The sequence below is a fragment of the Scyliorhinus canicula genome, chromosome 17, assembly GCF_902713615.1.
Source record: "Scyliorhinus canicula chromosome 17, sScyCan1.1, whole genome shotgun sequence".
Classification (NCBI taxonomy): domain Eukaryota; kingdom Metazoa; phylum Chordata; class Chondrichthyes; order Carcharhiniformes; family Scyliorhinidae; genus Scyliorhinus; species Scyliorhinus canicula.
Window position 1 is genome coordinate 131,669,936 of NC_052162.1, and position 26,537 is coordinate 131,696,472.

The 26,537-nt window shown below is 46.3% G+C and overlaps 2 protein-coding genes and 1 long non-coding RNA gene across 6 annotated transcripts; 1 reads left to right on the forward strand and 2 right to left on the reverse strand.

The window, feature by feature from the left end:
• Positions 1-1,378: 1,378 nt before the first annotated feature.
• Positions 1,379-15,819, reverse strand: LOC119951759 (gastrula zinc finger protein XlCGF8.2DB-like). Of its 3 annotated transcripts, none has more exons than XM_038775094.1 (2): positions 13,156-15,819; positions 1,379-4,110 (listed from the first exon to the last, which is right to left on the reverse strand). In XM_038775094.1, the coding sequence occupies exon 2, from the start codon at positions 3,753-3,755 to the stop codon at positions 2,589-2,591; it is 1,167 nt and encodes a 388-aa protein (XP_038631022.1). In that variant the 5' UTR covers positions 3,756-4,110; positions 13,156-15,819; the 3' UTR covers positions 1,379-2,588. The 3 variants fall into 3 exon arrangements, with proteins under 3 accessions (XP_038631022.1, XP_038631024.1, XP_038631023.1); XM_038775096.1 differs by lacking the exon at positions 13,156-15,819 and adding an exon at positions 4,644-4,663; XM_038775095.1 differs by lacking the exon at positions 13,156-15,819 and adding an exon at positions 4,618-4,638.
• A 694-nt stretch (positions 15,820-16,513) lies between these two features.
• Positions 16,514-19,916, reverse strand: LOC119951760. The gene is made up of 2 exons (XR_005457674.1): positions 19,822-19,916; positions 16,514-18,849 (listed from the first exon to the last, which is right to left on the reverse strand). It is a non-coding gene; the product is annotated as an uncharacterized LOC119951760 (long non-coding RNA).
• Positions 19,917-20,368: 452 nt separating this feature from the next.
• Positions 20,369-23,608, forward strand: LOC119952317 (gastrula zinc finger protein XlCGF8.2DB-like). Of its 2 annotated transcripts, none has more exons than XM_038775970.1 (2): positions 20,369-20,430; positions 21,517-23,608. In XM_038775970.1, exon 2 carries the CDS (start codon positions 21,831-21,833, stop codon positions 22,530-22,532), a length of 702 nt encoding a protein of 233 aa, XP_038631898.1. In that variant the 5' UTR covers positions 20,369-20,430; positions 21,517-21,830; the 3' UTR covers positions 22,533-23,608. The 2 variants fall into 2 exon arrangements, with proteins under 2 accessions (XP_038631898.1, XP_038631899.1); XM_038775971.1 differs by having other exon boundaries at positions 20,372-20,430; positions 21,506-23,608.
• The last annotated feature ends 2,929 nt before the right edge of the window (positions 23,609-26,537 follow it).

Consider the following 26,537-nt stretch of genomic DNA (forward strand, 5'->3'; position numbering starts at 1 on the left):
AGAACTGATCCCTGTGGTACGCCACTGATAACTGGGCTCTAGGCTGAATATTTGCCATCCACCACCACTCTCTGTCTTCTATCGGTTAGCCAGTTTGTTATCCAACTGGCCAAATTTCCCACTATCCCATGCCTCCTTACTTTCTGCATAAGCCTACCATGGGGAACCTTATCAAATGCCTTACTAAAATCCATGTACATTACATCCACTGCTTTACCTTCATCCACATGCTTGGTCACCTCCTCAAAGAAGTCAATAAGACTTGTAAGGCAAGACCTACCCCTCACAAATCCGTGCTGACTATCCCTAATCAAGCAATGCCTTTCCAGATGCTCAGAAATCCTATCCCTCAGTACCCTTTCCATTACTTTGCCTACCACCGAAGTAAGACTAACTGGCCTGTAATTCCCAGGGTTATCCCTATTCCCTTTTTTGAACAGGGGCACGACATTCGCCACTCTCCAATCCTCTGGTATCACCCCTGTTGACAGCGAGGACGAAAAGATCATTGCCAACGGCTCTGCAATTTCATTTCTTGCTTCCCATAGAATCCTTGGATATATCCCGTCAGGCCCGGGGGACTTGTCTATCCTCAAGTTTTTCAAAACGCGCAACACATCTTCCTTCCTGACAAGTATCTCCTCAAGCTTATCAGTCTGCTTCACGCTGTCCTCTCCAACAATATGGCCCCTCTCGTTTGTAAATACTGAAGAAAAATACTTGTTCAAGACCTCTCCTATCTCTTCAGACTCAATACACAATCTCCCGCTACTGTCCTTAATCGGACCTACCCTCGCTCTAGTCATTCTCATATTTCTCACATATGTGTAAAAGGCCTTGGGGTTTTCCTTGATCCTACCCGCCAAAGATTTTTCATGCCCTCTCTTAGCTCTCCTAATCCCTTTCTTCAGTTCCCTCCTGGCTATCTTGTATCCCTCCAGCGCCCTGTCTGAACCTTGTTTCTTCAGCCTTACGTAAGTCTCCTTCTTCCTCTTAACAAGACATTCAACCTCTCTTGTCAACCATGGTTCCCTCACTCGACCATCTCTTCCCTGCCTGACAGGGACATACATATCAAAGACACGCAGTAACTGTTCCTTGAACAAGTTCCACTTGTGTCCTTCCCTGACAGCCTATGTTCCCAACTTCTGCACTCAATTCTTGTCTGACAGCATTGTATTTACCCTTCCCCCAATTATAAACCTTGCCCTGTTGCACGCACCTATCCCTCTCCATAACTAAAGTGAAAGTCACAGAATTGTGGTCACTACCTCCAAAATGCTCCCCCACTAACAAATCTATCACCTGCCCTGGTTCATTACCAAGTACTAAATCCAATATGGCCTCCCCTCTTAGGAGGGGTTATTGGGTTACGGGGATAGGGTGGAAGGGAGGGCTTAAGTGGGTTGGTGCAGACTCGATGGGCCGAATGGCCTCCTTCTGCACTGTATGTTCTATGTTCTAACCATGACAGGAAGCTGCAGGAGAGTCATGACAGTCATGTTCAACCCAGCAGGACATCTGTTTACATCTGTCAGGATGTCACCATCTGGGATTTCAGGGGAACAACTTTGGCGATGGTCAGACCCAGAGCCCTCTTATTCGCATCACACACAGCACATAGATTTCTGGTGTCACAGGCAGTGTGGAATTACTGACGTTGGCTGTCCAGTGTTTATTTGCACAATCTCTCCGTGTTTTACACAAGTGCCGTGGCTATTTTCACTGATGCAGTGTCCTCGGTGTCGGGTTGATGTTGTACATCAGGTCGGCTTTGCTTTTTGCTTCAATGACAGATGTAATCTCTGCTGAGTGGCTCTCAAACCAGTGTTGTGGGTTCCACCTTTACCATAGAACCAAAGAATCCTGTAGGATCTTTACAGTGCTGAAGGAGGCCATTTGACCCATCGACTCTACAGGGGCCATAGGGGCTTTTCACAGTAACTTCATTTGAAGCCTACTCGTGACAATAAGCGATTTTCATTTCATTTCATTTTTCACAGTGACCTTGTGAAAGAGCACTCCACCTCCGTCCACTGCCCCGCTCTACCCCCATAACCCTGGCTGCTGCTGCTGTGTGAGAAATGATTGAACTCAGTGACTTCCAAGTTTCATCAATATCAATGTTGATTGATGAAGTTTTAATTGATATACCTGTGAAATATTTCACTGTTTTGTTTAACGCTCCTTGACAATTTAATTTCACAATGGACATGTTACTGTGAAGAATGTAACAATTGCCAGCAAGGATTAATCAGCACTTTTTAATTGGAGATGTTAATCAGTGGAACCTTTCAAACTCTGAATTGTAGATCTTGTATCAAATATCAATTTACGACTCAAGTCAAAGTTCAAATTATATTGTTCCTGTTGAATGAAGCAGAATATCACAGGTAGTGCTTTTAAAATGGGACGTTGTAGCTCTGAAAATCAGTGACATCTGAAAATATGAAACTGCAGCCAGTTCTAGGGTTTGTTAACATCAGCAGAATCAAACCAGATATTGTTAGACCATCAATCCAGACCATTAACAGCAGCATAAACATCAAAATCCAATCTCTACAGTCACTTGACAACTTTCCGATGTCTCAGCTCATATCGTGACTGAGTGATTCCCTTCCCACAGCATCGATGTTCGGTCTCGGCCCTTTGTGAACTTTCGCCTTAGTGTGACTTCGCTGATGTCTGAACAGGCTGGATGTCTGAGTGAATCCCTTCCCACACACTGAGCAAGTAAATGGTCTCTCCCTGGTGTGAACACGCTTGTGTATATGGAGATTCGATGAAGACATGAATCTCTTTCCACAGTATCTGCAGTTGAATGGTCTACCCTTGGAGTGCATTCGTTGGTGTAACATGAGCCTGGCTGACTGAGTGAATCCCTTCCCACAGGAGCAGCTGAACAATCTCTCCCCAGGATGGACACACTGGTGTGTTAGCAAGTAGGATGACTGAGTGAATCCCTTCCCACACTCCGAGCAGGTGAATGGCCTCTCCCCAGTATGAATCTGCTGGTGTTTCACAAGGTGGGATGACTTAGAGAATCCTTTCCCACATACGGAACAGGTGAATGACCTCTCCCCAGTGTGAACTTGTTGGTGCATCAGAAGCAGATAGGACAAGGTGAATCCTTTCCCACATTCAGAGCAGATAAATGGCCTCTCCCCAGTATGAACCCGCTGGTGTGTATGCAAGCTGGATACCTGAGTAAATCGCTTCCCACACGTGTAGCAGGTGAAAGGCTTCTCCCCAGTGTGAACTCGCTGGTGTGTAAGCAGGCTGGATAACTGAGTGAATCCCTTCTCACACCTGTAGCAGATGAATGGCCTCTCCCCAGTGTGAACTCGCTGGTGTGTAAGCAGGTTTGATAACTGAGTGAAACCTTTCCCACACTTGGAGCAGGTGAATGGCCTCTCCCCAGTGTGAACCCGCTGGTGTGCAGTGACGGCGGAAGAACAAGTGAATCCCTTCCCACAAGTGCAGCAGGTGAATGGTCGCTCCCCAGTGTGAGTGTATTGGTGTGCAGTGAGGGCAGACGAATGCCTGAACCTCTTTCCACAGAAAGTGCAGCTGAACGGTCTGTCTTCTGTGTGAATTCGTTGGTGTGACATCAAACCAGCTGATCGAGTAAATCCCTTCCCACACTCAGAGCAGGTGAACGGTCTCTCTCCTGTGTGAATACGTCGGTGGGTTTCCAGCAGGCATCGATAATTGAATCCCTTCCCACAGTCCCCACATTTCCATGTCTTCTCCATAGTACTGGTGTCCTTGTATCTCTCAAGTTCAGACGATCAGTTGAAGACTTGTCCACACAGAATACTTGAACGTTTTTTCCTGTATGTGAATGAAGCAGGCTGTGTAATTGGTTCAAACACTTTGCACAGTCAGCATACTGGAACACTGTCACTCAGATGTGTGTGTGTGTCTCTGTGCTCTTCCAATCACACTGACCGTTGAACTTTTCTCCCACAGGTAGAACAGAGAAACATTTCTCCTTCCACATTCAAAGACCATTGATATCCAGGTACTGATGAAGCCATTAATTTGGCCAGATGCTGCTGTAATATTTGGTTTGAGTTTCCAGTCTTTGAATCCTCCCCTTTTAATACCCTGTAAAAGGTGTTTACAAACTATCAGTGCAGGATATAAATTCCGAACAGACAATTCTAGTTTCTCTGGAACATTTTTTTCCTTTCTTGTTCCCCCAAAGCTGTAAATCCCCGTCCCAGATATTCTCCCTCCTCCCTGGGCTGAAATCTAAACCCATCTCACCATCTCCACCCAATTTCTTTCCTCTGCCTGGGTTCAGTTCTCCAGCCCCTGTCTGCAGACTGACAATAAAATCAATGGGTCAATCTTTTTCTCTCCTGGTCACTGGAACCCTGAAGCCCCGCCCACTCGGTGTTACGTCACCAATATGGCCGCACAAGCAGCCAATTCGCCGCTGGACCAAGATGATAACCGTCAACCCGGGCCTGCACCTCGTAAAAGCCTTGTCGCCTCAAACGGGCCTCCTGCAGCTGTTTGTTTAGGATTTGCGGCCTACACCGGGTGTCATTGAAGCCTCCTCGCCCTCCCGCCGCATCCACCTCCCTCCCGCGCACCGCCGCTCCTCACCGTCAGCCAAGTAACAAACGTGTCACCTTCACACATACTGCGCATGCTCGGAACACTGCGCGGTACTGCGCATGCTCGGAACACTGCGCGGACCTGCGCATGCGTTCCCGTTCCCTGTTGTGGGGACATTCTCCACCGCGGGGTCTCCTGGGTATTCGACCATTGTTCCCCTCACAGCTTCTCGGACGCATTGCGCATGCCCCGCGCAGACCGGCACGTTCTGAGAGCGGCCTTCCCGCGCCTGCCCGTCTCTGCCATTCTGAGAGAATGACGGCATCACCCGCGTGGTGCATTATGGATAGTGCATAGTGCACCTTCTTTCAGATTCATGTGTCACAATAATAGAATAGTGTAAAACAGTGAACAATATCACTCCCAATCCCTACCAGTCTCTCTCTAAATGATTATGGTAATTGCACTAATTCATTTGATTACTTTTTTAAATGTTGCTTAGGGATGGGACAGTGCCACAGTGGTTAGCACTGTTTCCTCACTGCGCCAGGGACCTGGGTTTGATTCTGACCTTGGGTGACTGCCTGGATTTCTCACTTTCACCCCATGTCTGCGTGGGCTTCCTCCCAGTGCTCCGGTTTCCTCCCGCAGACAATGATGTGCAGGTTATGTGTGATTACTGGGATAGGGCAAGTCGGGGTGCTCTTTCAGAGGGTTGATGAAGATTTAATTGGTTGAATGGCCTCCTTCTGCACTGTAGCAAATCTATGATTCTAAAACTCAATTTCATAGAATTTACAGTGCAGTTCTATGATTATTAATGGCCATTCAGGCCATCAAGTCTGCACCGGCTCCTGGAAAGAGCACCCTACCCAAGGTTAACACCTCCACCGTATCCCCATAACCCAGTCACCCCACCCAACACTAAGGGCAATTTTGGACACTAAGGGCAATTTATCATGGCCAATCCACCTAACCTGCACATCTTTGGACTGTGGGAGGAAACCGGAGCACTCGGAGGAAACCCACGCACACACGGGGAGGATGTGCAGACTCCGCACAGACAGTGACCCAAGCCGGAATCGAACCTGGGACCCTGGAGCTGTGAAGCGATTGTGCTATCCACAATGCTACCGTGCTGCCCGAAACATGAATCAATAATTTAGTTTTCTGGAATTCTAATTAGGAGTCGCAGATTGAATTAAGCCATCGGAAACAGGAGCAGGAGTCGGTTATTCAGCCCATGTTCTAACAATGAGAGGATATTTTGAAGCAAAAGGGATTTTGTGAAGCCAGGATGTGTAAAGAAATTGGATAGGAGCCCTGAGTCTTTGCTGCATTATCAACAGGTCAATAGAGTCAAGGATTACTTCCTGAGGGTCAGCACGGTGGCGCAGTGGTTAGCACTGCTGCCTCACGGTGCCGAGGTCCCAAGTTCGATCCTGGCCCTGGGTCACTGTCCATGTGGGTGGAGTTTGCACATTCTGCCTGTGTTTGCGTGGGTTTCACCCCCACGGCCCAAGATGTGCAGGTTAGGTGGATTGGCCACGCTAAATTGTCCCTTAGTTGGAAAAAATGAATTGGGTACTCTAAATTTTTTTTTTAAGGATTGCTTCCTGAGATTGAAAGGTAACTCATATAGTTCTCACTTTCCAAATCAGAGACAGGGAACACAGGCCCCTCAATCACAGGGAAGATGCTTGAGGAGCCTTATAGATTCTGTTTCTGATCACTGGAATAGAGAAGGAGCCATTAGAGAGTCTCAATGGCTTCTGAAAAACAAGGTCACATCTCTTTGAATTTTGTGAAGAAGTTACTGTGTTGGTGGATGAGGGGAATCGGGTTGACATTGTATATCTTAGAGTGTACCCCAACAACTTATATTTACACGGAGGGTTGTGGGGCTCGAGAAGGTTACAAAGACACTGGGGATCTCATTGACACTGTCTGTCTCAGGATTGTCAAACTAATTTTCCACAGTGGCTTCTGCTGTTTCTACATTAAGACCCTAATTAGAAGAGGTAAGCAGAAGCTTGGTCAGAGTTGATTTTTAGGTGGTACTTTGGCTGTGATTCCTTTGGCTTGATAGCATTTGTTTCTGTGAAGCCACATGGAATGTTTACTTTTGTTAAGGAACTTGAGAAATGTAAGATGTTAACAGGGCCCATGAAAATCCTAAGAGGTGTCTGTTAAAGAAAATCAGTAATTCCAACCGTATTTGATGAATACCACTTTGAATGGTTTTACTCTAATCCTAAAAAGACAATTCAATTCAAGATCATGGCTATAATTAACCATCACACCTACATTATTAATCTGAAAGTCGGGGTGAAAAGGTTAAAATCATGGAGAGCGTTGTGATAATCTAAAAACACACTCAAGATTCCAAGCACGAGTGACCAGCAAGTGGAGAGTATCCCATTGCACGTCTGACTTGTGCCTAGTAGGAAGTGGACAGGTTTTGGGGAATCAGATGATTTACTTGCTGCAGGATTCCTAGCCTCTGAACTGCTCTTAGCCATGATAAGTTATATGGCCGCTCCCGTTCAGTCTCTGGTCAATTGGAGCCCCCCACCCCCTGAGGCCCCCGCCCCCCAAGGATGTTGCTATTGGGGGATTCAGTTATGATAATACCATTGAATGTCAGGGGATGATGGTTAGATTCCCTTTAGTTGCAGCTGGAGCAAAGCAACTGGAGAGCTAGTTGAGCATTTCTCCAAACACTGGTATCGAGCCAAGGAGGCCAACCACAAGGGAATCGGGTCAGCTCTTCCTCTTCCTGATTGACATCGGGCACAAAAAAAACAACAGGATACAGGTGGATCTTACATTTTTTAAAGAATTTCCCCTAAGATGGCGCCAGAGCTGGTGACTCTCTATGAGCTCTGCCCTAAAGATCCTCTTCCTAAATCTTTTATAACCATTATTTATGGTATGTTCTATGATTATTAATTATTATAGTATGTTCTATGTATTCATGTATGAAACAATTTGCCTGGACTGTGCGCAGAACAACTTATCACTGTACTTTGGTACACGTGTCATGGAATATCACTTTAAGAAATGCTTGTCTTCTCAAGTGGTTGCAGAGATGTCATTGTGTGGGTGGAGATGGGCTCTGCTTTTTACTTTCATTTTGACCTGGAAGGTTGTTGCACGTTTTACTATGGGCGTAAAACGCGTTTATTGGAGTGTATTAACACGCCTCCGAGTTCGACGTGTGCTTAACACTGCTAGGCTCTGTTCTATGTAATTATTTAGCTCTGGAGTCGCCAGTTGCCGTAAAGGCAACGTCACAAGTATTCCAAGGTCAAGTTCAAAGTAATAAAGACGATACACCGATTAGTAAAGTTCAAACGATCAATATTTATTATACAGTTATAATAAATACTCATGCACACTAAGAGACTAAGCTATAACTAAACTTAAGCAAACAGAATACTTATCTAACAGGAACAGGCAAGGTCAGAGAACGAGGCCTTCGTCCTGGTTTTGTCTGCAGCCTTCAGCAAGCGTTCTGGTACTTGGGAGTCTAGTGGGCTTGGATCGCGTAGCGAGCGTTGAACGTACGGTTTCGGCGGCTGGTGCTCAACGGCTGGAGTCAGGATGCGAGATGTCAGTCAGAGCCGGAGCACGGGTTTAACAGACCGGGGCTCTGTGGGGGATTTGCTTTTATACCCCTCTCTCATGTCCTTGCCCCCTTCTAGGCGGGCTCTACCTTTTGGTACCGATTGGAACGTTTCCAAACGGCTACCTTCGAAATCCTCCAATGCGGGGCTTTCCTCGATGTTGGGGGCTGGTTTCGATATTTGTTACTCTGGTGCCATTCTGCCTACTCCACCAATTAACTGCTACATTGAGATGGAAATGTTGCCATTGTTTGTGTCTGGATCTGGGCTGCCTCATCAGGATGTTAAGCGTTTTGCCATTAACACCTTTGCTTGGAGATCTGCACCTGGCCAGAAACTGGTTTGCTGTTTGCAAAATGCTAATTAGTTGAGAGCAGGCTGTCTGTTCTTACTAAACAGGCTTTCCCTGCTGCCTTCCATTTTAGTTTGGCTCAGTGTCCATTTTGCGTGGCCAGCATGGCTACAAGGTGCTTTTGGCTCTGAGTTTTACTTTCGGTTTTCAGTTCGGGAGCTGCTTTCAAGCCAAGAAGGTGTATTTTGGTCTCTCTCTCTACATGCTAAAGAATGTCTCCAGATCACTTGATAATTTCAAAGTAATATCTATTTCTGTAAGGAATGCAAACCTGCTGTTTTTGTAGGAAAAAGGGTGTTTGGTTTTTGGATGTTGTTAGGAAAGTTACTAAGGATTACCTAAAGAGTACTGTATCTTTTTGGGGTAGGTGGGTATCAGTGTTGGTAGTTGATAAGATGTTTACTGCGTGTTTATAAAATGTTAACTGGATTCATAGAATAAACATTGTTTTGTTTTATTAAAAAATCAAGGATAAGTTGGCACCCCTGATGGTGGGGATGTTTGAAGAGGCAATAGGGAAGGGGATGTTGCCACAAACCTTGGGGCAGGCATCGATTTCACTGTTGCTAAAAAAAGATAAGGATCCGACGGAGTGTGGGTCATAAAGGCCCATATCACTTCTGAATGTGGACGTAAAAGTATTGGCGAAGATACTGGTGGGTAGGCTGGAGGGGTGCCTCCCGAAGGTGATGATCAGACAGGGTTTGTGAAAGGGAGGCAGCTGTTTTCGAACATTAGGAGGCTTTTGAACGTTGTTATGGCACCGGCGGAAGGGAAGAAAACAGAGGTGGTTGTGGCATTGGACGCCGAGAAGGCGTTTGACTGGGTGGAATGGGGGCACCTGATGGCAGTTCTGGAGCAGTTTGGGATTGGACCAAGATTTGTGAACTGGGTAAAGCTACTATATAAGGAGCCGAAGGCGAGTGTCCGCACAAACAATGTGATACTTTTCTCTCCGCCGTAGGATGAGGCAGGGATATCCTATGTCCCCCCTGCTGTTTGCACTTGCGATTGAGCCGTTGGCCATCACATTAAGAAGTTCGGGAGCATGGAAAGGAATAGTGCGGGGGGGGGGGAGTGGGGGGGGGGGGAGAGTAGAGCATAGGGTGTCCTTATATGCCGATGACTTGCTGCTGTATGTGGCAGAACTGAGTGCGTCAATAGGAGGAATATTGGAGCTACTGCGAGTATTTGGGTCATTCTCGGGGTACAAGCTGAACCTGGACAAGAGTATTTTGTGGTGTCTCAAGCGGGGGTGGGGGCAGGGGTGGGGGGGGGGGGCGCTGCCATTCCGTAGGGCAGGACTCACTTTAGGTATCTGGGGGTGCAGGTGGCCCGGGAGTGGGGGAGGCTTCGCAGGTACAGCATCACTAGTTTGGTAGGGAGAGTGAAAGCCGATCTGGCGAGGTGGGATGGTCTCCCTCTGTCACTGGCGGGTCGGGTACAGGCGGTTAAAATGAATGTGTTGCCGCGATTTCTGTTTATTTTTCTATGCCTATCGATTTTCCTGCCAAAGGCTTTTTTCAGGGAGATTGAGGGAAGGATTACCTCGTTCATATGGGGAGGGAAGGTGGCCAGAGTGAGGAAGGTGCTGCTACAGAGGGGAAGGCAGGCAGGGGGTTTGGGTCTCCCGAACCTGTGTATTACTACTGGGAGGCGAATCTGGAGAAGGTGCGGAGCTGGGTCAGAGGGGTTGATTCCCAGTGGGTCAGAATGGAGGAGAGTTTGTGCAGAGGGTCGGGACTGAAAGCACTAGCAACAGCGCCACTCCCGATAGCCCCGGGGAAATACTCAGGGAGTCCGGTAATAGTAGCTTCATTGAAAATCTGGAGGCAGTTTCGCCAACACTTCAGGTTGGGGGCAGGGTCAAGGGAAATGCCGATTCGGGGGATCCACAGATTTGAGCCAGGGAACTGGGATGGAAGTTTTCAGAAATGGGAAGAGAAGGGGATTAAGACGCTAAAAGATTTGTTTCTTAGGGGTCGGTTTGCAGGATTGAGGTAGCTGGAAGTGAAGTATGGGCTGGAGCAGGGGGAAACGTGTAGACACATGCAGGTTCGAGATTTTGCTAGGAAGGAGTACAGAGCTTCCCAGAGGAATCGGCCTCCACATCGCTGGAGGAGGTGCTGACGACAAGGGGGCTGGAGAAGGGGACAGTGTCAGCGGTGTACGGAGCTATTTTGGATGAGGATAAGACACCACTGGAAGGGATCAAAGCAAAGTGGGAGGAAGAGTTGGAAGAGGTTATAGAGGAGGGGGTCTGGTGTGAGGTGCTCCAGAGAGTGAATGCCTCCACCTCATGTGCGAGGTTGGGGCTGATACAGCTGAAGGTGGTATACGAGGGCGAGGATGAGCCGATTCTTTGAAGGAGTAGAAGATGTGTGTGAGCATTGCAGAGTGTGTGTGTGTGTGTGGGGGGGGGGAGGGGTGAGTGCTAACCGTGTTCATATGTTTTGGACCTGTCCCAAGCTAAAGCATTACTGGAATGAGGTTTTTAGGGTAATTTCTAAGGTGGTGCATGTGAAACTGGACCCAGGTCCCCGGGAGGCCATATTTGGGGTATTGGACCAGCCAGGGTTGGAAACGGGTGCGGAGGCAGATATCATAGCCTTCGCCTCGTTGATCGCCCGAAGGCGGGATCCTGCTGGGATGGAGAGCGGCCTCTCCACCCTGTGCCCTGGCGTGGGGACTTGTTGGAATTCTTGACTCTTGAGAAGGTTAAGTTTGAACTGAGGGGAAGCTCGGAGAGGTTCTACAAGTCACGGGCACTATTTATTAGGCACTTTCAAGAACTGGATAACATCGAACATTAGTTTGGGGGGCGGGGGGTGGAAGAGTTGTGGGGAGGGTGGCTGTGTATATTAAGGATGACTGTGGGTAATCCCTGATTCCTTTTTGTCATTTGTTTATGTAAAAATGCCGGCTGATGTTTGGGGGTTGGTGGGAGGATGGGATCGTTGTTATTGTTCTGGGGATTGACATCTCTGTTGCTGATTATTGTTTATTGTTGGTGGGTGTAAATTCGGGAGAAAATGTGAAAAAGGATGAGAATAAAAATATTTATTAAAAAAAACATTGTTTTGTTTACAAATACTTTAGCTCTCTGTTGCATCACACGTGGAAAGTGGGCCCTGTGCTCCTCATAACCAAAATTTATAAGAAGTTGTAGGTGAAGTCAGGTGAACTTCATGATACACTTTGGTGTTCTCTCAACCCTGACCCATAATACACGTGAAAAAAAAATCTAAAGTGTGTGAGGGTCACATTCAGGAGAAGGTCACATTCATTGATCAATAAGGGGATCAGGCGGATGAGAAAAATATCAGCCATGACTGAATGGAGGAGCGGACTCGATGGGCCAAGTGGCCAAATTCTGCTCCTATGTCTAATGGTCTAAGTTATTAAAATGGAACCCCATACAGATAGACTGGGTCAATATTTACTGATATTTCCATTTTAATCACTGCTCTGGTACCTGACCCCTCTTAACTTGATCCATCACATCAACACTTGGACTAACTGACTGGGCCGAGGTCTGTCTTGAATAAAAACGTGAGGACCACTTGTCACCACAGAATCCTAGATATTTCATAGATTATCATAGAACTTACAGTGCAGAAGGAGGCCATTCGGCCCATCGAGTCTGCACCAGCTCCTGGAAAGAGCACCCTACCCAAGGCTAACACCTCCACCCTATCCCCATAACCCGGTAACACCACCCAACACTAAGGGCAATTTTGGACGCTAAGGGCAATTTAGCATGGCCAATCCATCTAACCTGCACATCTTTGGACTGTGGGAGGAAACCGGAGCACCCGGAGGAAATCCACACACACACGAGGAGGATGTGCAGACTCCGCACAGACAGTGACCCAAGCCGGGAATCGAACCTGGGACCCTGGAGCTGTGAAGCGATTGTGCTATCCACAATACTACCGTGCTGTCCCCATTTACCGCACAGAGGACGCCATTCAGCCCATTGTGTCTGTGTTGGCTGAAAATGCTTTACCCAGTCTAATCCCACTTTCCATCTCTTGGTCTGTAGCCTTGCAGGTCACACACACTCCATATCAGGGTGTCTTTAAATGTGATGAGGGTTTCTGTCTCTACCTCCCTTTCAGACAGAGTTCCAGATCCCCACCATCCCTGGGTGAAGAAAATCCTCAATTCCCCTCTAATCTTTCCAATAGATACTTAAATCTCTGCCCCCTGGTTACTGACCTGTGTTATTGAAATAGGTCCTTCTGTCTTCTGATCCACTATATCTGGGACCCTCATAATTTTATACACCACAATTAAATGTCCACTCAGCCTCCTCTGTCCACAGAAAACAATCCTAGTTGATCCAATCTTCCCCCTTGTTAAAATTCCCCAATCCTGGAAACATCCAGACAAATCTCTTCTGTACTCTCTCCAATACAAGCACATTCTTCCTGTAATGTGGTGACCAGAACTGTACTCCGTAGTCTAGCTGTGATCTAACTCGTGTTTTTTAGTTCTAGAATAACCGTTCTCTAACCTTCCATTGACTTCAATGTGATGGAAACTGACAGCTGCAACCTGTCAGCATTTGAAAGATATTTACAAATGATTTGAGTTTCTTACAATTGGGACCTTTCTCTGTCCTATCCATTCGAGGTGCGAGGATATTCTCCTGTGAATATCCAGCTGGAGTTTTGGGCCTTGGTGTGTTTCCTTGTTCATCTTGTTGACTCTAAACATTGAATCTTGTGGCTTCAGACACCAGAGAATCAAACTCCCAACAACAGATTGTCTTTCACTGACTTTATTAACAGTTCTGCAATAAAACAGACAAGAGTCAAATCCTTACACAGTGCCTGGTCATCAGTGAAATACTTAAATGATGAGCTTTAGATGTACTTCATATGTTTCTCAAGAAACGAAGGACATTTGGTATGTCCTCATTGACTCTTGCTGCTTTTTACAGATGCACCACAGAAAGCATCCTATCTGGCTGCTTGGTACGGTAACTGATCGGCCCAAGATCATTTCTTAGGTGGATTAGCCATGCTAAATTGCCCCTTTGTGCCCAGAAAAGATGCTTAGGTTAGGAGTTATGGGGATAGGGAAGGGAAACGGGCTTAGGTGGAGTGTTATTTCAGAGGCTCGGTGAAGACTCGATGGGCTGAATGGCCTCCTTCTGCACTGTAGTGATTTTAACTGCAGAGAGTGGTGAACACAGCCCAGGACATCACGCGAACCTGCCTCCCACCCATTGACTCTGTCTACACCTCCCGCTGCCTTGGGAAATGGGCAGCATAATTAAAGATCCCTCCCATCCGGGATATTCTCTCTTCCAACCTCTTCCTTCAGGCAGAAGACGCAAAAGTCTGAGAACTCGCTCTGACAGATTCATAAACAGCTTCTTACCTGCTGGTGCCAGACTCCTAAAAAGCCCTTTTGTGGACTGAAATGATCTCTTCCCACATCTTCACTGGTGTAGCACCATACTTTGTATGCTTTAGCCGATGTCCAGGTCTATGTATTTACGTTGTGTATCTACTGTATGTCCTATGTTTTTCATGTATGGACGATCTGACTGGACTGTACGCAGAACAATACTTTTCACTGTACCTTGGTACAAGTGACAACAAATGTTAATCTACTGCAAAGCCTGCAATATAGGAATGGTGTATTGGAAAAAAAAGAGGGGGCAAATGGTGTATTGGTTTGTAACTGTAATGTAATTTTCTTTTTTTTTTCCTTTTTAAAATTTAGAGTACTCAATTCATCTTTTCCAATTAAGGGGCAATTTAGCGTGGCCAATCCACCTACCCTGCACATCTTTGGGTTGTGGGGGTGAAACCCACGCAAACACGGGAGACTGCAAACTCCAATTGTAATATAATTTTAAATCAATATTCCTTCTTGTAATATTCCGTCCGCCACTTCCCTGTTACCTAATTAATGAGTTAATTGTTGTTATCACATGATTGTCAGATTTCCATTGTTTTAGCTTGATTCCTTTGTCAATGTTTGAATTTTATGATGTCCGTTACACGACAATTCAGCCTTTGGGCTCTGAACAGGTTTCTTGATTAAAATTCCATTATATTTAAAATTAGTTACCTGATCTGGAGAACAGAGATAATACAGTGGATTCAGAGCTCACTTCTCCTCAGACCATAAGACTTAGGAGCAAATGTAGACCACTCGGCCCATCGAGTCTGCTCTGCCATTCCCATCAGTCTGGCAGACTCCTGTTAAATACAGAGCAGTACAGGAGCACACTGACAGTGTAACACAGTCCCATCAGTCTGCAAACTCCTATTAAATACAGAGCAGTACAGGAGCACACTGACAGTGTAACAGAGTCTCATCAGCCTGCAGACTCCTGTTAAATACAGAACATTACAGGAGCACAAAGACAGTGTAACAGTTTCATCAATCTGCAGGCTCCTGTTAAACTTGCTGTGAGGATTTCAATTTCAACCAGATTGAATGTGCGATGTTTGATTTACACATTAAAGGTGAGAACAAACAAAGAACAGTACATTACAGGAACAGGCCCTTTGACCCTCAAAGCCTGAACTGGTCATGATACCACCCTTGACCCTAAACTCTCAGCACTTTCGAGTGCTGTATCCCTCTATTTTCCTTTTATAAATTTAGAGTACCCAATTCATTTTTTCCAATTAAGGGGCAATTTAGCATGGCCAATTCACCTACCCTGCACAGCTTTGGATTGTGGGGGTGAAACCTTGTGGCACGCCACTCAATACATCTTGCCAACCTCAAAAAGACCCATTGTGCCTAAGCTCTGCTGTCTGTCATAGTGTCATAGCGTTTTACAGCATAGGAAGAGGCTCTTCGGCCCATTGTGTCTGTGCTGGCCATCAAACACCCATCTATTCTAATCCCATTTGTCCGCAGCCTTGGATGCAACGGCATTTCAGATGCTCATTTAAGTACTTCTTAAATGTTGAAGGTTCCTGTCTCTACCACCCTTTCAGGCAGCGAGTTCCAGGTTCCCACATTCCTCTGGGTGAAAAAGATTTTCCTCAAATCCCCACAAAATGTCGTGTACCTGACCTTAAATAGGTGCCCCTGGCTATTGGCCCCTCTAAGAAGGGGAAAATGTTCTTATTGTTCGCATAATATGGTATTTTCACATCAGTGACAGAAGTTAGAATTACATAGAATTTACAGTGCAGAAGGAGGCCATTCGGCCCATCGAGTCTGTACCGGCTCTTGGAAAGAGCACCCTACCCAAGGTCAACACCTCCACCCTATCCCCATAACCCAGTAACCCCACCTAACACTAAGGGCAATTTATCATGGTCAATGCACCTAACCTGCACATCTTTGGACTGTGGGAGGAAACCGGAGCACCCGGAGGAAACTCACGCACACACGGGGAGGATGTGCAGACTCCGCACAGACAGTGACCCAAGCCGGAATCGAACCTGGGACCCTGGAGCTGTGAAGCAATTGTGCTATCCACAATACCACCGTGCTGCTCTTGCAATCAATGCAATCAGTTTGGAGATAACTCCCAAATCTCCGGTTCTCAAACGCTTGGTTTGAAAGATAACAAATGAGATAAAACAAAATCTTTAAAAGGCAAAGGTGTTCATTCAAATTGTCACCGGGCTATCAGTGGAAAGGTTTAGCTTACGCCCTCGTCATAATTTACATCCCATGGGGCTTTTCACAGTAACTTCATTGAAGACTACTTGTGACAATAAGCGATTGTTCTTATTATCTCGACCTATCTTTGTGTTATCAGCAAATTTGATAGCCATCTCACCCTCCCTTCATCCAAGTCATTTGTTAGTTTTCTAATACGATACTGCGACAGTTTGTGATGATTTCATGGTTCTCACCATTACCTGGTGTAGCCCAGGTTCATTTTGTACCCATTCCCATCCATCACTGTCCCGGAGGCATTTTTACCCCCACCCCGATTCTCCATCCCATCAGAGAGAACTCAGTGACAGACTTCAGATTCAGTCATTTAATGTCAGGTCTGACAGACCAACATGCACCGAGACGCACAATCAACCCTATCTAATCAACATTATGTAAGAAGGATTGACCTGATGATTGGGAAGAGTTTTCTCCTAATCAGTTACTATAGCAACAAACTTGTCCATCGAGCTGTATCACGCTTGAGTTCCAAAACCTTAACGAAGAGGCAAAGAGGGAGCAAATCCTGTTCACCGAATCCCGCTATACATGGGACACCCTGCCCCAAGGTTTCCAAGATCTGCGGCTGGAGAGTCACCTACTCCAGTCACATGAAGACAAATAAGAGAAACACGTGACTCTGAGCAGATGTCACCCCCGAAATGAGGAGCAGCCGACAACCTCACAACAGAGGATGAGGCGGTCAGGAAGGCGTGACAGTCGATGGGACTTTCTGTGTTTGAGCAGTTCAGCTGGAACTCCATCCTTGCCGGGTGCCTTTCTGCTTGCTCAGCGATCAATGGGCTTTTCCAGCTCAAATGACAAGGGTTCCTGTTCCAACTCAACCATGTCAGGAATCTGCAAGACAATCAGAGACTGGGAGATGTCTATCTCATGGGAGGACAGCTCAGTCATGTTCAATCCAGCGGGACATCGGTTTGTTTTGGTCAGTAAGAACTTCACAATCTGACAATTTCAGGGCAGCAACTTTGGTGACTGTAGGACAAAGCGCCCTTAGTCACATCAAACTTAGCACATCTATTTCCATTGTCACAGGTAATTTGGAATTATTGATGTCGGCTGATCCAATGTTTATTTCCACAGTACCTCAGCGTCTTTTACACATCTGTCCTGGTTACTTTCAAGTGTTCTAGCTGTTGTACATCAGGTACAAATGTCATCTCTGCTGAGTGGGTCTCAAACAAGTCTTTGTTGTGGGTTCCACCTTTACCAAATGTTGCTGCTGCTGTGTCAGAAATGATTCAACTCAGCGATTTCCAAACTTCATCAATATCACTGTTGACGTGCCTGTTAGGAATTTCATTGCATAATGGACATGCCACTCTGAAGAAGTCAGCAAGAATGATCAGGAAAGATAAATGAAGAGTTTCTCATTGGAGATGTTAATTAGCAGATGTTAATTAGCAGAACATTTCAGACACTGAACTGCAGATTTTGCATCACATTCAAATTTAAGATTGAAGTAGAAAGTTCATATTTATTTTAAACAAGTTTCTGTTGAGAGTTCTTGAATTAAAGAGAAAGATCACAGGTGGTGCTTTTAAAAAAAGAGACATTGAAGCCCTGATAATCAGTGACATCTCCAGAATATTAAACTGCAGCCAGTTATAGGGATTGTCAACATCAGCAGAATCAAACCAGATATTGTCAGACTATCAATCCTGGATGTGATTAGCAGCAGCCAAACAGCAGATTCCAATCCCTGCACTCACTTGTGAACTCGCTGGTGTCTCAGCAGGTGTTGTGACTGAGTGAATCCCGCTCCGCACAAGGAGCAGGTGAACCGTCTTCCCCCGGTGTGATCCCACTGATGTGTCAGCAGCTGGGATGACCAAGGGAATCCCTTCCCACACACTGAGCAGGTGTACGGCTTCTTGCCAGTGTGAGTGCGTTGGTGCTCACTGAGGTCAGCTGAGTCACTGAAACCCTCTCCACAGGTGATGCACCTGAATGGGTCCTGGTTTGTGTGCATTTGGTGATGTGATTGGAGGGTGACTATCTGAGTGAATCCCTCCCCACACACAAAGCAAATGAATGGTTTCTGACCCGTGTGAATTCTCTGGTGTTCAGTGAGGATGGATAAGGACTTGAATTTCTCTCCACAGGTTGTGCAGCTGAATGGCGTCTTCTCAGCGTGAACTCGCTGGTGTAACCGAAGGCCAGATAACTGAGTGAATCCTCTCTCACATATTGAACAGTTGAACGGCCTTTCCCCAGTGTGAACACGTCGATGGATTTCCAGCCGGGATGAAGAATTGAATCCTTTATTGCACTCCTCACATTTCCATGGTTTCTCCATGGTATCAGTTTCCCTGGGTCTCTCCAGTTTGGACAATCAGTTGAAGCTTTGTCCACACACACAGAACATGTGTACGGTTTGTCCCCACTGTGATTTTTTTTTTTTACAGGCTGTTTCAGTGGTTAAAGCTCTTTCTCCAGTCCGTCTTCATTTTTTTCCTGTCACACTGATGTTTCAATTGGTGCTACCCCGACACAACATGCAAACATTTCTCCTTCCAAATTCAAAGACTGATGATATTCACGCCGTGGTGAATCAGTGACTCTGTCAGATCATGCTGTGATGTTCAATGTGAGCTTCCTGTTTGTAAATCCACCCATTCTAATGCCCTGGAAAGGGAGTTTACACAAATTTAAATACAGGAAAGAAATTCTGAAGACAATTTTATTTTCCATGAAGCACGTTTTCCTCACTTGCACCTGCAAAGCAATAAATCCTAATCCCATACATTCTCCCACCTCCCTGTGCTGGAATGCAGATCTCAGGTTTACTAATTATTTTGCAGGATAGTCCTGTATTTGAGTCCACTGTCCCAGGCTGCATGGATGCTGTTTGTCCAACAAATTGGACCTTTGTCAAGGAATAGAACCCTGTTCTTTACTGTCTGTGTTCCAGCAACTCTGGCAGAAACTGCCCCCACACGGCCTAGCCTCAGCTTTGGTGGAATCCCACCCACCACTCACATGGTCTTCCAGGGCAGGCTGTGCCTTCATTTACACCGTAAGAGTTGGACAGCCCGTCAAACCATGCTCGCTATTACAACCCTTACACTTTACCCCCTCCCTCCATTCTGGCCGGGTTCAGATCTCAACTCCCTCTGACCACAGTGAGTATAAAACCAATGAATCACCATTTTCTCTCCTGGTCACTGGAATCCTCAAGCACCGCCCACTCCCGGCTGTTCCACCAAGAAGGCCGCACGTGAAGCAAACAAGCACCTCAGCTGCAAACCAGGGAGCTGCCAATGATTCTGAAGGGTTTCCTCCAGCTCACAATGCCCGGGAGTGATTGACAGCAGGTACTGACCAATGGGACGAACTCGAGCGGCTGGTCTTCCAACCAATCAGAGTGAATGGATGGGGCAGAGCCTTGGGCTCAATGTCTGCGCATGCGCCAGGCCAAACACAGTCGCCCGAGGAAGATGGCGGCCGTGAACTCGGGCCTGTGTCGGGGAAAAGCCCGAGCAGCTCTCGCCGGTTCAAATGCCGTATCTCAGCCGCATTGGAGGTTTCAGGCCTGCGCGGGGTGTTTATGAAGCCTCCCCACTCTCACGCTGGCTCTATTCCTCCCTGAGGACTCACCCGACGGCGTGTCACAGCCAAAACTTTCAACGCAACCGCCTCAATCCTGAGCAATGAACGGCTCTGTTCGGGGCCCTCCGGGCTCAGTCCCGCCCCTCGTTCACTCCGATTGGTTGGAGGACCAGAAGCGTCCGTTCGGTCCTCCAGACTCACCCGTTGCATTCTATTGGTCCAGAGGTGCCGTCAATCATTCCCGTCCATTGTGAACTGGAGCATGCGCAGTACCGACGCTGGGCTCGGCCGGGAGGTTTCACTGAAACCCGGTGGAGGCTCCAAACCCCAATAAGAAGTTTCCGGGCCCGGGTTTGCATCGAGCGGGGGGACAGCTGCGGCCTGCTCCCGGTGACAGGCCTGAGTTAACGGCTTTTTAGAGGCTGCAAACCCGCAGGGGGCAAAACATCAGAGATCGAGTTTGTTGTGAAACCCCCAATGGGATATTGTAAAACAGGAGGTCAGGATTACAGTCAACAACAACAACTTCTATTTATATAACACCTTTAACATCATAAATCATCCCAGTCAACTTCGCAGGAACATTATAAAACAAAGTGAGACACCCAGACACAAAAGGAGATATTAGGACAGGTGACCAAAAACCTGATTAAAGAGGTGAGTTTTAAATTGAGTCTTAAAGGGGGAAATTGATGTGGAGACGGGGAGGTTTTGGGAGGGAATCCAGTGCTTGGGGCCGAGGGAACTTAAAACCATGGCCGCAAGTGGCACACTAGAGAGTGCACAAGTGGCCAGGATTTGAGGTGTGCAGATATCTCAGCGGGTTATGGGGCTGGAAGAGATTCCAGTGAGGGAGAGATGAGGCCATGGAGGGATTTGAAAACGGGTGGGAATTGACTGGGAGCCAATGCAAGTCAGGAAGCAGAGGGGTTAACGGGGAAAATAAATTACTGTGAATTATGTTTGCAGATGTTTGGGTGACTTCAAGTTTATGGGAGAATGTGAGAGAGCAACCAGGAATGTATTGGAACAGTCAAGTCTGCAGCATACAGAAGCATGAATTGGCTTTAGAACCAGATGCATTGAGTCAGTAAGTGGAAACAGGCAGTCTTAGTGATGGCATAGATATGAGATCAGAATCTCATCTTGGGATCAAATGTGACACTGAGGTTGCAATGGGACTGTTACCAGGGAGAGGGGTGGATTCGGTATTTTGGGAATGGGGATTGGAGTAGGGACTGAAAACAGTGGCTTCAGTTTTCTCAATATTTAATTTGAGTTAATTAGGCAACAGGAAGAGAACCAGGAATCAGAATAGGCCCTGAGACTGATATCAGGCTTAACTTAGTTGGAGTAGTACAGCAAGGACAGAAATCCTGGGAGGTTTGGAGAAACCACCTTCATGATTGCTCATTAAATCTCCACACAGTTAGTTCTAAACACAAGTCTGTTATTCTGCCTGGTCGGTCAGGGTGATTCAGATCAATGTTTGTCACAAGACAGCATTGAAGTGAATTATCAAACATGTTGTTACGTTAGTTGTATAAATTTGTTCAAAGAGGAAAGAAAGAATTATCTGACACTTTATTTGGATTTCAGACCAGGGAGGAGGGTGTGTGGGATGGGGATTTACAGCTTTGGGGGAACAAGACAAAAAAATGAAACTAAAACTGTTAATTCTGAATTTCTATCCTGGACTGACAATTGTGACCGTTGAAAATTCCTTTTACAGGATATTAGGAGAGGATTTGTGCAAAGGAAAATGAAACCAAACTTCACTTCAAGGTCTTCAGAGTCAACAGGACTTGGACATTCTCAGACTTTGAATATGGAAAGAGAAATGTTTGTCTGATCTGCCGGTGTGTAAATATTTAAAACATCAGTGTGACTGGAAAAGCATCGAGACCCAGACACACATTGAGTGAGAGTGTTCTCGTAAACTGACTGTGGAAAGAGGTTTAACCAGTTACACAGCCTGAAAAAACATTACACCATTCACAGTGAGGAGAAACCATACACGTTCTGTGTGTGGACAAGATTTCAACTGATAGTCCAACATGGAGAGACAAGATGACACCGACATCATTGAAAAAACATGGATATGTGGGGACTGTGGGAAGGCATTCACTTGCCCATCCAAGCTGGAAACTCATCGACGCGTCCACACCGGGGAGAGGCCCTTCAGCTGCTCTTTATGTGGGAAAGATTTCACTCAGTCATCTAACCTAGCGTTACACCAGCGAGTTCACACTGGAGAGAGGCCGTACACCTGCTCTGTCTGTGGGAAAGGATTCATTCAGTCATACAATCTAGCATTACACCAGCGAGTTCACACTGGGGAGAGGCCATTCACCTGCTCTGTATGTGCAAAGGGATTCGTTAATTCATCTAACCTAGTGGCACACCAGCGAGTTCACACTGGGGAGAAACCATTCAGCTGCACCTCCTGTGGAATGAGCTTTAGGCTTTCATCCACCCTGCTGAAACACCAGCGAGTTCATACTGGGGAGAAACCATTCAGTTGCCCTGACTGTGGAAGGAGCTTCAGGCACTCGGGCAGTCTCATTGTACACCAGCGCGCTCACACTGGGGAGAGGCCATTCACCTGCTCCATGTGTGGGAAGGGATTCACTGATTCATGCCAACTGCTGAGACATGAACGGGTTCATACTGGGGAAAGGCCGTTCACCTGCTCTGAGTGTGGCAAGGGATTCATTGATTCATCCCAACTGCTGAAACACCAGCGACGTCACAAGTGACTCAGGGATTGGATTCTGCTATTATTGCTGCTGTTATTGACAACCAGGCCCGAATCACATTAGTTCTGACAGATGGGGTTTGTTTCTGCTAATATTAATCCACTGTTTTACTGGGCTAGACTTTATTATTCTGGATCCATAGCTGATTGTGTTCTCGGGGCTGCAGTGTCACTTCTGGAAACGCTGTCTATGATCTTTCCCCATAATCCAGGAAGTCCCATCAGAAATTAGTTCACAACAAGATTCTGGACTTTTACTTCAATCTCAAAATTGATATTTTGTGTGAAACTCTATAATTGAGTGTCTGAAAGTTCTGCTGATTAACATCTTCAATTAGAAAGTGCTGATTAATCCTTGTGACAATTCTTACTGACCTGTACATTACACACAGAGACACCTCTGTTATTGGCCAGTGAGACGGGAATTGGTGGAGAATCGAGCATTCCCGAATGTTATCCTCCCATCTGATACAGAAATCCTTCGGCATGGGAATAGAGACAAGTTGAATCCAAGTAACAACTATAAGAAATGGCTATCTAAAAACCATATAATATCTTTTGCGATTTATGGAATATTTACAGAAATAGCTCACTCTCATAAAGAAAGCTTCCCCAGCAGCTTTCTGGGTGATGAACACAGGACAGACCTGTTCCCTCTGCCAAGGGTATAACTCTAGCAGGGCCCTGAAACAAGAGATTTCTAACCCCTGATACGATTGGATCTCAGGACACAGAGCCTAAAGCAGTTGTCTGTCTGTGAATGTTGAAACAGGCTCTCAAGAGCAAATAGATTTTGAAGTGATCGACACTGACTTTAGGCCAACACGACACTCTGGCTCACACCAAGTAGCTGTTCAGAGGAGAATGCCGTCACCAGCTACAGAGACCAGAACTCACTCATCCGTCCGTTGGTCCTCCGGGCAGGTAAATAGGCTGGTGAAAAAGGCAGATGGAACACTTGCCTTTATCAATTGAGGCATAGATTACAAAAGCAGGGAGGCCAGGTTGGAGTTGTACATAACTTTGGTGAGGCCACAGCTGGAATACTGCCATTCTGGTTGTCACATTATAGTAAGGATGTAATTGCACTGGAGCGAGTGCAGAGGCGATTCACCAGAATGTTGCCTGGGATGGGACATTTAAGTTATGAAGTGAGGGGGCTAGGCCTGGGTTGTTTTCGCTGGAGCAGAGAAGACTGAGGGGCGACGTGATCGAAGTGGATAAGATTATGAGTGGCATGGACAAGGTGGATAGGGAACAGCTGTTCCTCTTAGGTGAAGGGTCAGTTGCAAGAGCACACAGGTTCAAGGTGAGGGACAGGAGGTGTAGGGGGGATTAGAAGAAAAACATTTTCACCCGGAGGATGGTGACGGTCTGGAATGCACTGCCTGGGAGGGCGGGAGAGACGGGTTGCCTCATATCCTTTAAAAAGTACCTGGATGAAGACTGGCATGTCATAACATTCAAGGCTATGGGCCAAGTGCTGGTAAATGCGATTAGGTAGGCAGGTCAGATGTTTTTCATGCGTTGGTGCAGTCTCGATGGACCGAAGGGCCTCTTCTGCACTGTTATTCTGTGATTCTGCGACGGGTTTACTGTTACCACCTGTCATGGGTCATGTGTTTTTCCTGACCATTTAACTGCTGCATCATATTTAAACTGTTACTTATCAATGAACTACTTGAAAATCGCTTTTGAGCTCAACCCCCTTTTAGAATATTCTGTGACTTGTGGACCTGAATGCTACAAGTGGTGTTAGGAGTGGGATCACAGTTAAACGTGAATGGAGACATTCCTGAGTGAAGCCTGGGGTAGACAATGCCATTGACATATTACCGGAAACGACTGATAGATAGTCTGACAGAGAAAACAGACTATGCGGGGCTTAGAGACGTACTGGGGATTGGAGAAGAGGGTTACGGGGATGATGAGTATATCCTCAATAAGATTTCTAAGCATATTTTTATTTTAATTTTATTTTTTTGTTATAAATTTGGTGTACCCAATTCATTTTTTTTTCCAATTAAGGGGCAATTTAGCATGTTCAATCCACCTACCTTTGCACATCTTTGGATTGTGGGGGTGAAACCCATGCAGATACGGAGAGAATGTGCAAACTCCACACGGACAGTGACCCAGAGCTGGGATTGAACCTGGGACCTCGGTGCCGTGAGGCAGCAGGGCTAACCCACTGCGCCACAGTGCTGCCCTTTTCTAAGCATATTTAGAAAGAACCAATTGAGTTGAAGAGGGTTCAGAATCAGTTAGAAAATATCCACAAGGTGGAGGCAGGTCACCATCACAGAATCTCTACAGTGAAGAAGGAGGCCATTCGGCCCATCGAGTCTGCACCAACACTTTGAACGACTACGCTACCTCGGCTCAATCCTCCGTCCTATTCCTGCAATTCCACCCTAAGGGGCAATTTAGCATGACCAATTCACCTAACCTCCACATCTTTGGACTGTGGGAGGAAACCGGAGCACCCGGAGGAAACCCACTCACACATGGGGAGAAAATTCAAACTCCACACAGAGAGTTTCCCCGAGGTCGGAATCGAACCCGGATCACTGGTGCTATGAGGCAGCAGTGCTAACCACTGTGCCGCCATGCCGCCCCATGCTGGAGAATCTTTAAAGTCTGTGCATGAAGTTCTGTTTGAACCAGATATATTTACAACGTGCCAGTAATTTGGAATTGTGGGAGATGATCTGCAGGTGGGGAGGATGAATCGAAGTTGATACTTATCAAATTTTTCTATCAAAAGGTTTTACATTTATTATTGGTCACAGCTGAAGCGATTGTGTTGCTGATTCTGATCATTCTGGCAGCATTGCTAAGTTATCTACGGTATGAAATCAAGTAATTAAGAATACATGCTTAGAAATAGCTTACAATTGCGAGGTTAGCCAGAAATTACTTGTGAGACGTTAATAAGGATATTCCCTCTTGGAGTGGGGAGATCTGTAAAAAAAGGACTGTAATAACACAATAAAATCTTCAGAAATGTGTTGACTGTTATAGGACTATTTCATTCTCTTCCTCTCTCATTGGGAACGTTTCCAGGATTGACAAATACAGGACATTGTTAGCCTGTTGTCTCTGCCAAGTACATGTGTCTTGCACAGGTCTGAAACAAGACAATCTTGGTGTATTTGTGATCTCAAGACCGACATGTAGGACGTCCGAGCAAGCGATGAGCCACAACCTGACTTCATGGATGTCCGATGGAAATAGGAGGTTTTCACTTGAATATCTGTCCCTGACTGATGGACAGTTGAATAAGTGATTGATGTAAGACCCTAGAAATAATGGTTATAAATGAGCTTTTGAGAGTGATAATCGTATCAGGCAGTGGGTGGTGCACAGTGGCTAGCCCTGCTGCCTCATAGTGCGAGGGACCTGGGTTCAATTCCAGCCTCTTGTGACTGTGCGGAGTTTTCATTTTCTCCCCGTCTCTGCGTGGATTTCCTCTGGTGCTCCGGTTTCCTCCCACAGTCCAAAGGTGTGAAGGTTAGGTGGATTGGCCATGCTAAATTGCCCCTTAGTGTCCAGGGATGTGTAGGTCAGGTTAAGGGGTTACAGGGATAGGCCAGGGAAGTGGGTTTGGGTGGCATGAGCTTTCAGAGGGTCACTGCAGTCTCGATGGGCCGAATGGCCTCCTTCTGCAGTGTCAGGATTCTATGACCTCCGATATCAGAAATCTCTGGAATTCCACATGTCCTCATTGCTCTCTCCTTGTGTAGAACAGCTCTCAGTCAGGTGGAGTCAGTCACACGTGTCTCTGTTATAATGTTTCAATTCCTATTTTATCACACACCTCCCAGTGATACCACAACACAGAAACTTCAAAATATCTTTGCTCCTTTTCACCTTGTCCTCCTATTATTGTCTAATAATAACAGTGACAGAGTAACACACACTGGAATTGGAATATCAGACAGGTATTGTCTAATAACTGTGATAGAGTAATGGCCGGTACAGTGGTTAACACTGTTGCTTCACA

What these genes read in the sequence shown, in the direction of transcription:
- LOC119952317 (XM_038775970.1), top strand. Translation starts at nt 21,831, where the DNA reads ATGGAGAGACAAGATGACACCGACATCATTGAAAAAACATGGATATGT.
- LOC119951759 (XM_038775094.1), bottom strand. Translation starts at nt 3,755, where the DNA reads ATGGAGAAGACATGGAAATGTGGGGACTGTGGGAAGGGATTCAATTAT.